The sequence below is a fragment of the Bos javanicus genome, chromosome 3 (assembly GCF_032452875.1).
Source record: "Bos javanicus breed banteng chromosome 3, ARS-OSU_banteng_1.0, whole genome shotgun sequence".
In the NCBI taxonomy this organism is placed as follows: domain Eukaryota; kingdom Metazoa; phylum Chordata; class Mammalia; order Artiodactyla; family Bovidae; genus Bos; species Bos javanicus.
In genome coordinates, this window is record NC_083870.1 from 46,184,880 (window position 1) to 46,202,669 (window position 17,790).

The following is a 17,790-nucleotide window of genomic DNA, read 5'->3' on the forward strand; positions in this document are numbered from 1 at the left end:
CAGCTTATTCTATTTAAACAGTTCTGATATCCTGGCCCTGTAATTAGAATTTATTTGCTCTTGCTGATATTTTGTTTTCAGCTCTGATTTACTGAGGTTATTGCCTCAGCTTGTCTTTTTGTTTCATTGTGCTTTGGTCCTATTGGCTAAGAGGTTATGTAAAATTAAACAACAAGCACATAGATGAATTCATCTGTTTTCAAGATATCATTTTCTTATAAATGTTGGAATTTTTTTATTCCCCCCATTGTTTTATAGCATCTCAAATTCACTGAAAAATACTAATAATCCTTCTTCATTATAATTTCTGTTGTATTGTTTTATTGTTTATGGAGAATTAATTTATATTTATGTACTAAAATATAACATCTTTGACATCTTTTTATAAACACTGAGAAATATACTTGTCATATGCTCACGGGTTTCTCTTCTACATATATGACAGCACAGCTACATCAGTTTAATTGACCTTGGCAATCTGCATCTGCTAGTGATGTGTCCCTCAGGGAGGGTTTCTGCAATTTTAAGCTGTGGCTTATTGAAGAACTTGTGTGTCACAATACAATTAAGTCTATATAAAAAAATCATTTCATGCATAACATTAAGTTGACTAAAAGTTCCTATTTCAAAACCGTTTCTTGTTTTAAAGCTACCTCAGAGTGTCTTTGTTTTTTAAATCAGCTCATTGGAACATAGTAGTAATTAAAGCCGAAAATTAACATAAATCTTGAATGTTTGGTATGAATAAAGGATGTTTTTGTTCCTTTTAAAGACTGCATAAAATTCCAGGCACCATATCATTTAACACATTTCTCTCCCATTTGCAGAATAATATAGGCTGTGAATAAGCACATTTTAGGATTCTTTTTCAAGTTCTTTTTCTGTTCATCTACGGAGCTACCAGGGCATATGCTGCAGTCTCCAGCAAGATGCAATCTCACGAAAATCTGTGGGGAAACTGTGTATGATTGTAACAGAAAATCCCACTCTACCCACCCCCATTATTTTATAAACAAGAAAGAAAATAATACAATCCTTCTATTAATATTCATTTAACACTTCACAGGAAATGACAAGCAGTTATTTGGTTTGCAAATGTAAATATACATTTTTCATCCACTTATGCTTTCACTCTTTCCAAGCCAGATAAAGGCAGAACAGAAGATATCCTTCTGAGACTTATTTTTATTGTATCCCAAGTTAGACGTATCAGCAGAGATGTAAGGCGTATCAGCTGTGAGGAGTTCATAGAAGGATGGTTACAATGACGATGAAAGTCTCCCTCGTAAGAAGCAGCTAAATAAATGAACTCCTTTCTGACAAATTATGAATAAAAGCACATGTAGTTTTTTTCACTGAATCTTTAATTTGCATTCTAACTTAAATACTTTGGAGCTTTAAAAGTATGATTAAATGATGGAAATAACTGCTGTCTTTCAAAGGAGTCATTGAAATTGTGAAAAAGTGTTACTTGGATCCGCAGTATCCAAGTGTTACTTGGATCCAGTCAGAATCAACAAAATTTCAGAAAATTAATGATCCCCCCTCTTTCTCTCTGTCTCTTTCTTTCTCTCTCTCTACCTCTCATGCTTAAATATTGAGTCTATTGTGCTTATAGGGAAATGATCCTAATTATCTGCTGCTCTAGTTGTAATGAACAGTCATTCTTGTGTTAGCTGCTTAGTGCCACTGATAGAAAACATTTCTGACTCACTTAAGGGTCACTTATATTCTTATAAGCTGTCCATGTTCTACTTTTTCAATGATAAAGTTTGTCCAAATGATAAAGGACAAGTTGAACTATTAGATATTAAAATGCAAAGAAACGATTTTTATTTTGATTGATGTAAGTTTTGCTATACTATTTCATAACAGCATAACCAAATGCTTGGTCTCTCATTGCGTTCTATTTATTTATTAAATGAACCTATGGACATTTTAAACTTGAAGGCCTCTAAAAAAGAGTAGGGGGGAATTAAATAGATGATTTTTAAAAGAGAGCTGAGATAATTTTAATATGAGACATAAATTCTCTTTTGGAATAGAGTATCAGGAAATTATTTGATTATTTATGAGGTTAGTTGGATGTTACAAATGATAGAATATAATTAAAACAGTTTGTAGTCAGATCTAAGTCTTTAAGTTATAATTGAATCAAATATTGAGGAAAGAGAGTATAATTTAAAAAGTAAACATGAGTATATATGAATGTCTAGAGACATAAAATAATACAATGTGTATCTAATGGAAAGACCTGTGAATAGAATTAGTGCTTTTGAATTCACAAATACATATTCCTAGGTTGATTTATAGTGTTGGTGCTAAATATTTTAAGAAATGCAATAATTACTTATTAAACTTCTAGTAACATCTCCTGACTATTTATTGACTGAATTAGTAATGGCACTCTAATATTAAAGTGAATCATACCATGTGCATTAAATCATAAAAAAGTATAAAACACATTACTCATGAATTTCACTTTAATTCAAGCATTTATTCAGCACCTACTATTTACAATTCACTGAGCTTGAATAGATTCAAATTTTGTGAGACCTGAAGCCTATATAATTTGAGGGCTTTTCTATAAAAAAAGAAAAAAATTGCAAATTCAAATTTAGGTCTTGAAAGAGGCCCATGCAAGTGAGGGACCCTGGAGCTTAATCTTCAATAACTTCACAGTATATATGGCTTTGACTAATAGCTGCTGTGGGAAATCAAAGATAACTAAGGCATAATCCCTGCCTTGCTCAAGCTTAAAGTGAAATCTGTGCTAACCTTCAAGAGTATTCCTATAAAAAATGAGAAAAATGTATAAAAAGGCTTTGATCTCCTAGTGAAATAGTTTCGAATTCCTTCTCATTTAAAAATCATCTTTATTTCATATTCTATACAGGACAAGGTTGTATCAAAGTCTTGGACAAATAAGGTCATTTCTTATACAGGAGAATTATTTTTTATCTCTTGCATATGTTTATGCTTATCTATGGGACTTCCCTGATAGCTCCGTTGGTAGAGAATCTGCCTGCAATGCAGGAGACCCTGGTTCGATTCCTGGGTCAGGAAGATCCCCTGGAGAAAAGATCAGCTACCTGCTCCAGTATTCTTGGGCTTCCCTTGCGGCTATACCATTCAATGATGGTGTGTTAACAGTTACCTTTATTATAATAAGTTGAACAGATGAGTCATGCTCACTATCAAAGTTTTGAAACTCAGGTAACTGTCAACAGATGGTAGTGATGATCTTTTATGCAATAGGGAACAAATGTTAAGGTTTCTTTCCATGCGACCTTTAAAAACATTAGAAAAATCTTCTCATAATGCCATCCTGCATTGAAAATAATTATATGTATATTAAATTTTGCTCTCAATGAAAGGTGAATTTGCATCAGAGATACAAACAGTAGATTTTTAAATAAAAACCTGAGCATGATGGCATTGACCCATCTACTAATTTATTCACCCATCCATCCATCAATCCATTCATCTATCCATTGAATTGAGTGTCTTCCGTGTTTTAAGTGATATACTAGGCTTGGTGACACAGTGGTAAGCACCACAGCATGGATATATTCTTGTTCTCATGGAACCTACAGTCTTGTGGAGAAAGCACAATCAACAACAACAACAAAAAAAACAATAGTCCCTTAATGGTTTTCTAGAATTCTAATCTGTTTCAAGCAGAAAGCTACAAACATGTACCAGAGTTTATTTTTATATTTTTTCTTTATTGTTCAGGAAAAAAAAATTAGAATAACTTATTTTGTTTTTACACTTGGCTATTTAATTTTGAACTTAAATTGTCAGTCTATTCAACAACTAACTTTTGTGCTCCAAGAACTTCTATTATCTTCTCCCTTAGTTTGAAGTGAAGTGAAGTGAAGTGAAGTTGCTCAGTCGTGTCCGACTCTTTGTGACCCCATGGACTGTAGCCTACCGGGCTCCTCCGTCCATGGAATTTTCCAGGCAAGAATACTGGAATGGGTTGCCATTTCCTTCTCCAGGGGAACTTCCCGACCCAGGGATCGAACCCGGGTCTCCTGCATTGTAGGCAGATACTTACCGTCTGAGCCACAAGGGAAGCCCTTAGTTTACATAGTTATATTTTCTTTTCAATTACAGTAAAGAATAGCTCCCTTTAGTATATCATGAGAACTTGTAGGGCTTTCCAGGTGGCACTAGTGGTAAAGAACCCACCTATCAATGCAGAAGACATAAGAGATGTGAGTTCAATCCTTGGGTCAGGAAGATCACCTAGAGAAGGGCATGGCAACCCACTCCAAATTTCTTGCCTGAAGAATCCCATGGACAGAGAAGCCTGGTGGGCTACACTCCATAGGTTGGCAAAGAGTTGGACATGACTAAGGTGACTTAGTACATACACAGACACACGAGAAGCTCTGCTTAAAATTTATCACATGAATATCTGAAAAGAACATTTTATCTTAAACATTGGCTCAGTTTGCTCCATCATATATGGTACGATCTATCTTTCTTCATTTCTTCTCTAGATCAACTTCTTATCTAACTTCTTATCTAACTTATCATCTCTTCCAAATATCCAGATCATGTGTCTAGTCAACTTCTTTAGAAATTTTTTCTTAATGGGATTCAATTTCTCCCTTTTTCTGACATGTTTAAATTCATTGGGACACAGCATATTTAGCAGGAAATTTAAATCTCTTTTACAGAGAAATTTCCCCAAAGAACTAATGTTAATGTTTGCATTTGTTGATTTTTGCTGGCTAATTTTAACTGTATTCTTGATTCATTAAATCACCTAACATTAAATGTAAAAAACTTGATGAAAATGTATAAGATTTTTTCTTGTTTATAAAACTTTCTGTGAAAGGAAGATATTGGCAATTGACTCAAATTCATAATATAACTTACACCGGTGTTACACAGAAATAAATTTGGGGTCATATAAGTAATAAATTTGTGAAAATAATGCTTATGGACAAAGTTTTAGAAATGCTTTTTATAACATTTATAATATTTAAAGGACTGTAGTCTCCCATTTTGTCTAAGATTCTTAGACAAAAATACCAGATCTGAAATATTGCCTGTATCTATACATGTGAGTTTTATTTTGAGTTGATTAAGTTGGTACACTTTGAATGTATTGTTAACTCAGATATTTCATTAACTTTCCATTTTTATGGTTCATTAAAAACAGTTTTTTGAATCCCTTGAATAATAATTAAACCATAATTTTTCTTAATTTTCAAATTATTGTTATGTGTTGCACAAATTAGTCATTGCTTGCTTTCTTTCACTTTTTGCAGTAAAAGAAGCCTTGAGCCCTATAAAATTTAACAGATGGGATCTCCCAGAAGTAGATCCAGAAACTATGCAAACCAGTGAGCCATGGGTGTTTGCAGGTGGTGATGTGGTTGGTATAGCCAACACTACAGTGGAAGCCGTGAATGATGGAAAGCAAGCCTCTTGGTACATTCACAGATATATACAGGTAGGCATTTACCATCAAATTCAGTTAATTTTTTCCCAGTGGATTAGTACTTCATTTATCTTTGTTACTTATTCATATGAGCATTTCTATAAGGTGTATGGAGAAGGCAATGGCACCCCACTCCAGTACTCTTGCCTGGAAAATCCCATGAATGGAAGAGCCTGGAGGGCTGCAGTCCATGGGGTCGCTGAGGGTTGGACACGACTGAGTGACTTCACTTTCACTTTTCACTTTCATGCATTGGAGAAGGAAATGGCAGCCCACTCCAGTGTTCTTGCCTGGAGAAACCCAGGGATGGGAGAACCTGGTGGGCTGCCGTCTCTGGGGTCGCACAGAGTCAGACACGACTGAAGCGATTTAGCAGCAGCAGCATAAGGTGTATAGTTACTATATATGTGAAATATGTCACATATATATTTTATTGGATAAAAGTTTTTAAATGTGGACTGGATAGCAGACCTGTTAGGTGATTGAAAATTCATTGTACATTTCTACCAGTGTAATGCTATGAAGTTATTTATCCTCTGTGTTTAAAAGATTCATCAATGTATTAAGACATAGACAATATACTTATCAAATCTGGCTAATATACAGTATTATATAAAATCTATATTCCTGAAGATTTATCAATCCAGAAAATTATGTTGTCTGTCCATTTGAACAGGTGAGCTCCTATTTGCTTCCTAAATTATATGCACCTAATTGAAAAGAAAACAAGTATTTTATCAATATACATTCTAATGTTTTTCACTATTGAGTTTTGTGATACACAAGCAGAACGTAAAAATGATAAAATGTAAAATAAACTACTCTGCTACCGTAACTTTGTGGTCTAGGGGATAAAAAGCCGTAGCTATTAGGTTTCAGTTGTCTTACTTTTTGATGAAATGCTCTCTTCTCTTACTCTATGTTTTAACTAAACGTAGACACAGTGACCTAATTTACATAAAATGTTTCTGGAAAAGTTTGTTTTTGTAAGTAAAATTCTTATTTTTCTTTCTTATTCAGGAATGACTCTAAATTCAAAATATAATTCCTGCCTGCTTCCTTTTGGTATCTTTGGTTTCTTACATACTAACAGGATTTACTTTGTCTTTAATGTTTCCTTGACTATTTTTCTTCCTCTTTGTCCTGACTATTTAGTCTGTTCTGATTGTTCTACTCTTTCTGTAATTCATCCATGACTACTTACTTCCTAGGTAGGGCTTAGACTTGGTACTGATTACATCATATTTTTATGTTCAGTTAACATACTTACTTGCACCTCCCTTGTGGCTCAGCTGGTAAAAGAATCCACCTGCAAAGTGGGAGACCTGGGTTCGATTCTTGGGTTGGGAAGATCTCCTGGAGAAGGGAGCAGCTACCTACTCCAGTATTCTGGCCTGGAGAACTCTATGAACTGTACAGTCCATGGGATCGCAAAGAGTTGGACACGACTGAGCAACTTTCACTTTCACACTAACCTCACTTTGGCATCTCTGAGTAATGGAGCTTGAGATACCAGAATGTGGACTAGAGTGTGGTGTCCCAGAAATATAAAGGTCTAGTTATGGTTGTGCAGAGAAGGCAATGGCACCCCACTCCAGTACTCTTGCCTGGAAAATCCCATGGACGAAGGAGCCTGGTAGGCTGCAGTCCATGGGGTCGCTAAGAGTCAGACACGACTGAGCGACTTCACTTTCACTTTCCACTTTCATGTATTGGAGAAGGAAATGGCAACCCACTCCAATGTTCTTGCCTAGAGAATCCGAGGGACGGGGAAGCCTGGTGGGCTGCCATCTCTGGGGTCGCACAGAGTTGGACACGACTGAAGTGACTTAGCAGCAGCAGCAGCAGTATAGTTGTAAACCCTATTGGCTGTGCACTGAGACAAAAGTGTGATTTAGGAAGCAGTGTTTTTGCATGCATGCATGCTAAGTCACTTCAGTCGTGTCTGACTCTTTGAGATCTTATGGACTGTAACCTGCCAAGCTCATCTGTCTATGTGATTCTATAGGCAAGAATACTGGAGTGAATTGCCATGCCCTCCTCCAGGCAATCTTCTCAACCCAAGGATAGAACCTGCGTTTCTTATGTCTCCTGCATGGCTGGCAGATTCTTTACCACTGAGCCACTGGGGAAGCTGTTCAGTGTTTTGGGGAGATGCATCGGTGGTGGTTTCCACTGCAGGCTCAGCAGCATCTGTATTTTGGAGTGTCCCCATGACCTCAGAAACACATAGCAGGAACAGTTCATGACAAGCACTGAGGATGGACTCCTGCTTTGGCTCTTTTTGCTTTTTCTGTCCTCAAACCTATCACCCTTTTTTGTGTTTCCTCATTCTTCTCTTCTTATATTCCTAGTATTCTCCCAGGGCACCCATGTGCTTAACTTCCTACTGTGTATCTCCAGTAGGAAATTCTGTCCATGGTCTCACTGGCTGCTAAACATCTTCACTTGTCTAAACAACATTTCAAATTCAGTACTCGACTTGTATATATATTTTACCTACACTTCAAACTCACCGCTTTTAAACCAAACACAACCTCCTAAACTTGTTTTACTTCCTGTGTTTAAAATTTCTGATTCCTAGAGTCAAATCCTCTACATCAGTGGTCCTCAGACTCTGGATTCAGTTCAGTCCAGTCACTCAGTCATGTCTTTGCGACCCAATAGACTACAGCATGCCTGCTTTCCCTGTCCATCACCAACTCCCAGAGCATGCTCAAACTCACATCCATTGAGTCAGTGATGCTCTCCAACCATCTTATCCTCTGTTGTCCCCTTTTCCTCCTGCCTTCAATCTTTCCCAGCATCAGGGTCTTTCCCAGTGAGTCAGTTCTTCTCATCAGGAGGTGAAAATATTGGCGTTCCAGCTTCAGCGTCAGTCCATATTCAGGACTGATTTCCCTTAGGCTTGACTGGTTGGATTTTCTTGCTGCCCATGGGACTCTCAAGAGTCTTCTCCAACACCACAGTTCAAAAGCATCAATTCTTAGATGCTCAGCTTTCTTAATGGTTCAACTCTCATATCAATATATGATTACTGGAAAAAACATAGCTTTGACTATGTTTGACTATACAGACCTTTGTCAGTAAAGTAGTGTCTCTGCTTTTTAATATGCTATCTAGGTTTGTCATAGCTTTTCTTCCAAGGAGCAGGCATCTTTAAATTTCATGGTTGCAGTCACCATCTATAGTGATTTTGGAGCCCAAGAAAATAAAGTCTGTTTCCATTGAAACATGGGGAAAACATTTGCCATGAATTGGCAGATGAAGTGATGGGACCGGATGCCTTGATCTTAGTTTTTTGAATGTTGAGTTTTAAACCAGATTTTTCACTCTCCTGTTTCACTTTCATCTAGAGGCTATATAGTTCTTCTGTGCTTTCTGCCATTTTCTTTCACTTTTTGGCAGAAAGCAAAGAGACTCTGGATTCTTCAGGCTAATAAAACTTTCAAAGTCAATTTGGAAACCAATATACTGTCGATGGCTTCTTATTTTGCTGAGTAATAGCATTAAAATAGAGATTCAAACACATGAAATTATATTTACTTTCATTTATTAACAGTCTACTTCATGAGAAAAGTAGGTAACAGCATAGTCTCAGAATAGAGTTATTTCTTAAGAAAACACAGTTGAAAGAGTTACACTAGTGTGCTGATACATATATTTTTTCTCATAAAACAGTACAATTGTGTACACTCTTCTTTATGAGCTACTTATTTAAATTTCTTTTCTTCCCTCTCTCATATATACCTGGTCAACTTGATCCCTATAAAGACTTTCATAAACTTATTTTAATTTCATTATTTTTTGTGTGAAATACAATTTTTAGTTGACCAGACACGTCACTGACCAGTCTGTTAGCTCCTTGAAGAAATGAGAGTGGACTCAGGAGAAAAGGCTTCTGTGCTAGGCCAGCAAAAAACCTATTGAAGATGTGAATTCAGTTTGCAGAAGTGAAAATGATAGGAAGGAAGCAATGCTAAAGAGATTTGAAAAGGTAAAATTGAACACAGGCAAGTGGAGAATGGTTAGTGTTATTGTTTTCTATATATTTAAATCCATTTATAGCTTTTAAGATGACATAGAAAATATTTACTATACTTTTGGAGGTGGTAGTTTTATGGTGCTTCACAATTATCATTCAAAGGGATTCTTAAGAGTGTTTTTTAATTCATTATTATCTTTCTACTTTCCTAAATCTGATAAATGTGAACTGATAGAAATGAACAGTCATTTTACTTAGTTTCCACTTATTCATAAAAGATATAGACTCTTAAGTATGATGAAAAAAAGTGCATATGATTTATATATATATATATATATATATATAATTTCTAGCAATGATAGTTTTTAATATATAAAAATTAAAAATTAGTGACCAGTAAGCATTTTGGATTTGGCTGCAGGATTCAGATCAGTCAAACAAAGTATTGAATGGCACTTTAAAACAGAGTTAAAATGGAAGGTAGGTAAAATCTCTGTCAGGTAAAGTTAACACTTCCACCTTTCTGTGAGGGTGCTGGATACAAAGTGCTAGGCAATTATGAGAATAAAAAGGAATATACAGATGAAGTAGGATTTTTCTTTCTATACAGTCAGTATCTTAGTTCTCGCCTCTGTCACCTCTTAAAATTGTCTCCAGTTTCCTTCTGTCAAATTCAAGGCCCCTGTACTGAAGCCAGAGTTTTCTTTCTAGCATACAAGCTCTTCATTTAAAACTCTTCAGAGGCTCCTCTTTATATTCAAGTGGAGTATACTCCTCTTTGTGTGTTCAATCACTCGGTAATGTCAGATTCTTTGTGGACCCCATGGACTGTAGCCTGCCAGGTTCCTTTGTCCATGGGATTTCCCAGGGAAGAATACTGGAGTGGGTTGCCATCCCCTCCTCCAGGGGATCTTCCCAATCCAGGGATCAAACTCATGTCTTCTGTGTCTCTTGAATTAGCCAGTGGGTTCTTTACCACTAAGCCACCTGGGAAACCCATACTGCCCTTTGTACTCCTTCGCTCGTGAAACCAATTTGAATTTCCCCTAACACATCAAGATTTCTCCTACATCTGGTCCTTTCCCAACTCCAGTCATTTCACAAGTCTGCATCTCTCTTGCCCTTCAGGTTTTGCCTTCTCCTCCTCTTCCAGGAACACATTCTTCCTGGTGTGTTCTTTAACATCCTGTGTTTTGTGTTTCCCTGATTAGAGTCTGCTTACTGGTCTGATACTGCACTAGCCAGCGGTGTGCTATTTACTAATATATCCTCACAATAAAAAATGTATTCATTTATTAAATAGAAAAAATATATAGTGATAATTGATTTTAAAGGAATTTAAAGAAGAATTAGAACTAAAAACTTGTTATATAATTAGCACTGTAAATAGTGTTTTCTTATGAATGTAAGAACTGTAGTATTCATTTAGAAAACTTTCTATAATGCCTGAAATATATTTATGAATGAAAGCTTATAACACCTTGTCTTATATTATGCTTTTTAGGGAAAAATGTAACAGTGGATAATGGATTTTTAAAAAAACATTGTGTGTGTATATTATAGTCTTATTTCATGCATGCAGTCATTGCAATTGGATAGACTTTCTTTGTAATATACTTTTTTAAATAAAGATATACTTTTTTTTAGACATAATCTTGAAGATTTTTAAAGAATAAGTATTTTTTGTAATTAAACGTTATGCAAACACGTGCCACGCTTGCTTTGTCCATGCATATGCACTATATACAATTTTGAAAAACTGTGTTGTCCTCTTGTTTTAAAAGTCATATACAAAGTGATTATTAAAGACACCTATGTTGAGATTTCAGTATTCTCATAGTTATCTGAAGTGATCTTTACTTATATTTTATTAGTTAATTTAGTCAATTACCACTTATTGAGTACCAGCTCTTGGTCTAACACTTCACTTTGGGAGGGTACCAAAGTGAATAAATGAGGGGAAGTATAAAGAGTCATTACATTTTTGGGTTGTGGATTGAACAGACCAGATTTCAAATCCCATTCTAGCAGTTTCAAACTGTATGACTTTGGTAAAATCACATAATTGTTCCAAGACGTGGAGTTTTTAGGAGAAAATAAATGAATTATTAATAAATTAATATTGATAATTATTAATATCAATAAGTTATTAATGGTCATTAATAAAGGAGAAATGATAAAGTTGCTACTCTATTGGATTTCAGGGAAAAATACAGAAGAGAATTTATGGAAAGCTCTTAGTAAAATAATAAATATTTATTTGTAAATTATTAGAGATTGTTCCCTGAGAACAATTAAAAAAATCAAGAAAAGTTATAAAATTGGAGATTTGAATAGAATGTGAAGGTAAGTATAGTATTTTAATAGATGAAGAGTGAAAGAGACTATTTCAGATAATGATAAGAACATTTTACCTAGTGATTCACTTATTTATCCATTTGCAATTTATCCATTTATCAATCTGTCTCTCCATGTAGTCATTCTTGCATGGATTCATTCATTCATCCAATAAACAATATTTTTTTAAATGGTGCTTTAAGAATAGTTATGTAAACATACATATAATACAAATTAGCAAATGCAATAATATTAAGTGTAAAGGCACAAGAAAGTATAGAAGAGATGATGATTGATTCTGTCTGGCTGTAGGTATCAGGATGTGGAGTCAGCAGACTTCATAAAAATCAGGATATGAGTAAAGCGGGAAGGTAAGAAAAACTGGAAGAATATTGAGTGATTTGAATTGTTGGAGCTTAAAGAACACTGCTAGATAAGATTGCATAGCATGCTCACTGTGCAAGGGGTGCCCAAACAAGGGTACCAGTTGGCTGAAATCCAGACCGAGCTGCACTCACTGAACAATGTTGTTGTGCTGCTTCTATTCAGAGCAAGTGTCTTCCTTGAATTGTCATAAAGGTGTTTTCTGCCTGCTCCATAAACCTTGCACCTGTGCAACAGCTTTGTTTTATTTCACCAAAAGGCTTTCTGGGCTAGTGGAGACCCTGAACATGGAGAATATATAGAAAAAATAGGAGAAAGGATCTGTTGTAATACTGGGGTTAAAAATTGATGAGAATACCCAGCTTGGGAATTTAATTTGATGTATGCAGTGGGGCAGAAATGTGGTAAGAATTGTTTGAATAAAAAAGTGCTCGTGTCAGATCTAGAATTAACAAGGAGAGGAATATTTTTCATTTTGTCAACATTTCCCCTCCCCTTGTAAGTCATTATTTTAAAATATTAAACGTACTCTTTTTTGGTTGTATACTAATGTGATCCAATATGACTTCACCTTACTTGTTTGAAATACTGTGTTAGTGGAGTCCAGGCATATTTAAGTTTTCTTCTTACACTTAAGTAAGAATACTAAGATAATTTGGACAATGTACCAAAAGAAAGAGTATGTAACTGAAAGAATAACTGCAGGTAAATAAAATCTATGAAATTAAAAATTTGTATTTCTACGTATATCTTTCTAATGGATTTATTTATTCAACTAATATGTATATGTGTATGTTTGTGTCTTTATGCATGTGTGCATGTATGTTAACAGATGGATAGATAAAAGTTCTATACTAGGGAAAAAGAAAATTGATCACATTAACCCATCAGCCTTTCTTCTCTCAAGGAGCTTATGATGTTGTTTGAATTTAGTTATTTTATCCATGCTAAATAATCAGAGAAAAGTATGTATGATGTAATAGAAAGCTAAATTTACTACAACTAGTAAATGCTAATGTAGTCAAATCAATGTTGGCTAGACTTTGGCGAGAAGACTCCCCAAAGCAGTAGTCCCTGATTTTTATCCTCTTTGAAACATACCTTTTTTATTCACTTGTCAAATGTTGAAGTAACGACAGCTAATTCTTTAGTATCTGGGCTTCCCAGGTGGTGCTAGTGGTAAAGAACCTGACTGTTAATGCAGGAGACATAAGATATGGGGATCTGATCCCCGGGCCAGAAAGATCCCCTATAGGAGGGCATGGCAACCCATTCCAGAATTATTGCCTGGAAAATCTTATGGACAGAGGAGTCTGGCAGGCTGTACAGTCCATAGGGTTGCAAAGAGTTGGACACGATTGGAGCAACCTAGCACACAGCTGTTTAGCATCTATCATAAATTGTGCATTTTTGGGTTAAATGACTCTGTTAAACAGGCATCATTATCTGTGTTTCATAGTTGGTAAAAATAAAGTCTTAAATGATAAATCTTCAAGGTCAGTATCCTGTTAGAAATGAAGCCAGAATTTGAACACACAAGTGCCTGTTTCCTTATACCAAACTACTTCCCTGGTACTTTTCAACGCTGAAATGTTAGTTTTCTTGCCAATTAGCAGCAGTCCTTGATATTAACATCTTCCCCAACTGTATGTCTTAAAATTTAAAAATAAAATAATGCAATAGAATTTATCCTGAGAGTTCCTCAGTAGTTTGAAATTAGAAGATTGTGATTGGAGGCTATAGTCTTTGTATAACTTAATTCTTATTAAAAATATACCTTAACTGGAATGATTAAGTCGATGGAAAATTCTATGAATTTGAACTTTCCAGAGAAAGAAAATAAGGGGACAATTAATTAGTATGATTAAAGACCATTTAATTATTAATTGGGATAAAAATTAGACAATTATATAGGTAAATTTAGAAAATTTATTAATGGTAAACTGGTTAAATCCAGAACATTTATTTAAAAACAGAAGAGTACAAAAATATTGTCTTGTCCTATGGAACAATAATCACCAATTTGTTGGTTAATCCAAAAAAGTTAAAATGGGAATATATAAGAAAAATATACACATACTTTAAGCATATCATTTTATTTTAAAGCATTTAGATATTGTCTCATTTTCATTTCTGTTAAAAAAAAATAAACAGGGCCAGGATCTTTTCAATTTAGTCTCTGGAGTTCTAACATATTTCTTCTCTAAGTCTATCTATAATACATTGTCTACCACTTCCTTTTTTTTTTTTTTTTAAAGGAGCAACATTTTCAAGGAACATACAGAGCAATTTTCTGAATCTCTGTAATTGCCTTGAAGTCATTTCAGTTCTTTCTCTCACACCTAATTTGACAGCTACTGTTTTTTCGTATCTCACCTTTTTATCATACCTTTGAAAATATTCAACTTAGTTTTTACAGAATAAACCCGCTTTCTTTTCACATTCATACAGCTCATCAATTTATGTAATTTTTAGTTATATTTAGAGCCAACACAAATGGGATAAGAAACATACAACTCACTGTTAATAAGCACACAACTCAATGGATAGAGTAGAAGGTTCATAGGCACATAGGGGTACCCCTCCCATTACAAAAATGTAGGACTCCTTGGCCTTCCTTTGTATATCTCAGAGAGGAAAAGGAGAGAAGAAACTAGTTCAATGAATCTGGCAAAACCAACTTCATAAAGAGAGTGTAAAAGGTGCTTAAGATTCTGCTTTACCAAAGAGAAGAGTTAATACCAAACGTTATTTACAAAAAAGCAGTCATTCAGAAGATTCAGCACTTGCTTTCTTCTACTATTAACGTACAAACAAAAATGTAGTCACAAAAAGTAGAGGAGGGAAAGGGCTATATGATATCTCATCATGATAGATGTTCTCTGAGAAATTGGACATAGAATACAAGCTAAATTCTTCTAAATCTAATCCTAGATCAGAAGATCATTTTCCCTAAAGTATTCATGGGAGTTCTCAGAAAACGATCTTGTAAACATGAGCTGTGTGCGTGCATGCTTAGTCTTGTCTGACTCTGTGACCCCTTGGTCTGTAGCCCGCCAGACTCCTCTGTCTGTGAGACTTTTCAGCAAGAATATTGGAGTTGGTAGCCATTTCCTCCTCCAGTTGATCTTCCAGTCACAGGGACTGAAGCCATGTCTCCTGGTCTGCAGGTGGATTCTTTACCTCTGAACCATAAGAGAAGCCCTATAGACATGAGACATTACATTAAATAAAGCAATCTAAACATATGGAAGCTATAATCTCAAAACTCACAGTTTTATTACATCATTAGAGTAATGATGACATCCCCTCGTCATGTCATTCTATGACTCAGAATTCTATTTTAAATTCACTGTCTCTTATGTGTGTCTGTGTGTGCTTAGCTGCTTAGTCGTGTCCGACTTTTTGCGACCCCATGCACTACAGCCCTCCAGGCTCCCCTGTTCATTGGATTTCCCATGCAAGAATACTGGAGTGGGTTGCCATTTCCTTCTCCTTACTCTCTCATATGTATATTTTAAAAAACCACAATATTTATTACTTGGACTGGAAGGGTTTCACTAAATTTATATGTTGCTGCTATGAAAGGAGTTGTAGTGGTACAAAGATAAATATCAAACAACAGAAGACAAGAGTTCTTAGTAGAAAGATAAATATGGAATGTATAGATATTCAAATAAGGAAGAGCATTTGTGTAGAGCTTCTTCAACTATAGGCAAGGTATGGAAAAGATAATGCCTGGTTTCTTCCAGGTAGAATTCCTGAGAAACTACAAAGGATAAGGAAGGAGGCAATGGGTCATTACAGATTATTAAAAAAAAAGTTTTGGTTACTGAGTTTACAAGTGATTTCAGTTCAGTTCAGTCGCTCAGTCATGTCCAACTCTTTGCGACCCCATGAATCGCAGCACGCCAGGCCTTCCTGTCCATCACCAACTCCCAGAGTTCACTCAGACTCATGTCCATTGAGTCGGTGATGCCATCCAGCCATCTCATCCTCTGTCGTCCCCTTCTCCTCCTGCCCCCAATCCCTCCCAGCATCAGAGTCTTTTCCAATGAGTCAACTCTTCACATGAGGTGGCTGAAGTACTGGAGTTTCAGCTTTAGCATCATTCCTTCCAAAGAAATCCCAGGGCTGATCTCCTTCAGAATAGACTGGTTGGATCTCCTTGCAGTCCAAGGGACTCTCAAGAGTCTTCTCCAACACCACAGTTCAAAAGCATCAATTTTTCAGCACTCAGCCTTCTTCACAGTCCAACTCTCACATCCATACCTGACCACAGGAAAAACCATAGCCTTGACTAGATGGACCTTTGTTGGCAAAGTAATGTCTCTGCTTTTGAATATGCTATCTAGGTTGGTCATAACTTTCCTTCCAAGGAGTAAGTGTCTTTTAATTTCATAGCTGCAGTTACCATCTGCAGTGATTTTGGAGCCCAAAAAAATAAAGTCTGCCACTGTTTCCACTGTTTCCCCATCTATTGCCAAATGTGATTTAGGGGTCAGTAAATACTAAGTTACAGAATAGTTGAAGTTGAATAGTTACAGAATATTGTTTATTGGCAATAAGCATTTGAGGTCAATTCTCAACAACAAAAAGTTAATGTTATTATTAGTTTGGTTTTGATGTTCCTTCTATATACATGAGTTTGTCTACATACATGTTTGCAAATAATATGTTTTATTCTTTCTCTTTCTCAAATTTTACCCTTAATTAGGTATACTGTATTCCTATAATGGCTTCCCTGGTGGCCCAGAGGTTAAAGTGTCTGCTTGCAATGCAGGAGACCTGGGTTCAATCCCTGGGTTGGGAAGATCCCCTGGAGAAGGAAATGGCAACCCACTCCAGTATTCTTGCCTGGAGAATCCCGTGGACAGAGGAGCCTGGTGCCTAATTCCATTATGTTATTTTATTTATGATTATTTCTTATGTCATTCTTTCTAATTTGTCAATCTCTTCTGAAACTAATTCTTTTGGCAAAATTTTCTTAGAACATATGTACAAAATACACACATGAATATTCTGGCATCATATTATATCTAAAATGCCTTTCCTAATCCTGTAAGATCACAGAACACAGGTATCTTTTAAGTTTTAGCTTTCCACAGTGTTTTTCAGCTCAACTTTCTACAGTGTTGTGCACCTTCAGTGACACTTATATGATATTTTAATGGAGGTTTGATGAAGTTCTCCCACAGTTAATGTGATTTTACTCAGTTGTATATAGTATATGCATCGATAACATCCTTCAAAACTATCGTAAATCCCTTTCACTGATGACCTGATTCTCTATTACTTGAGGTTTTTGTGTATTTTGTTTTGGTTTGATTGAGGCACAAAGGAATCACTAGTTTTTGAAGGAACTAGATATCTCATGGGCTTGGTAATGACATACAGAGCCTTTAACCTCTTGGTCACTAGTTAGATCTGCCTCAGGTCAAGGGTGACAGAAAGTCATTGCCATCTCTTGGCAGTTCAGTACTCTATGTGAAGCCAATTTGTGATTTCAGTACCTAGTGAAGAGAGAGTCACGTCGTAGTCCCACCGTAGAGTGAGTGAGTACAACATGCTAGTTGTGATTTTAGCTTGAAGAGAAAGATGTCTTCCCAGTCATTGCTAAGTA

At 35.6% G+C, this 17,790-nt stretch overlaps 1 protein-coding gene across 3 annotated transcripts in view; it reads left to right on the forward strand.

The window, feature by feature from the left end:
• DPYD (dihydropyrimidine dehydrogenase) overlaps nucleotides 1–17,790 on the forward strand; it is a 930,948-nt gene that overhangs the window by 420,608 nt on the left and 492,550 nt on the right. For 2 of the 3 annotated variants that reach the window (XM_061411115.1, XM_061411116.1), the window contains exon 12: nucleotides 5,289–5,473. In XM_061411115.1, the coding sequence (XP_061267099.1) occupies nucleotides 5,289–5,473 (185 nt within the window). Of the gene's footprint in view, nucleotides 1–5,288; nucleotides 5,474–9,290; nucleotides 9,394–17,790 lie in introns of those variants that run through there. The other variant, XM_061411117.1, reaches the window with a different exon arrangement.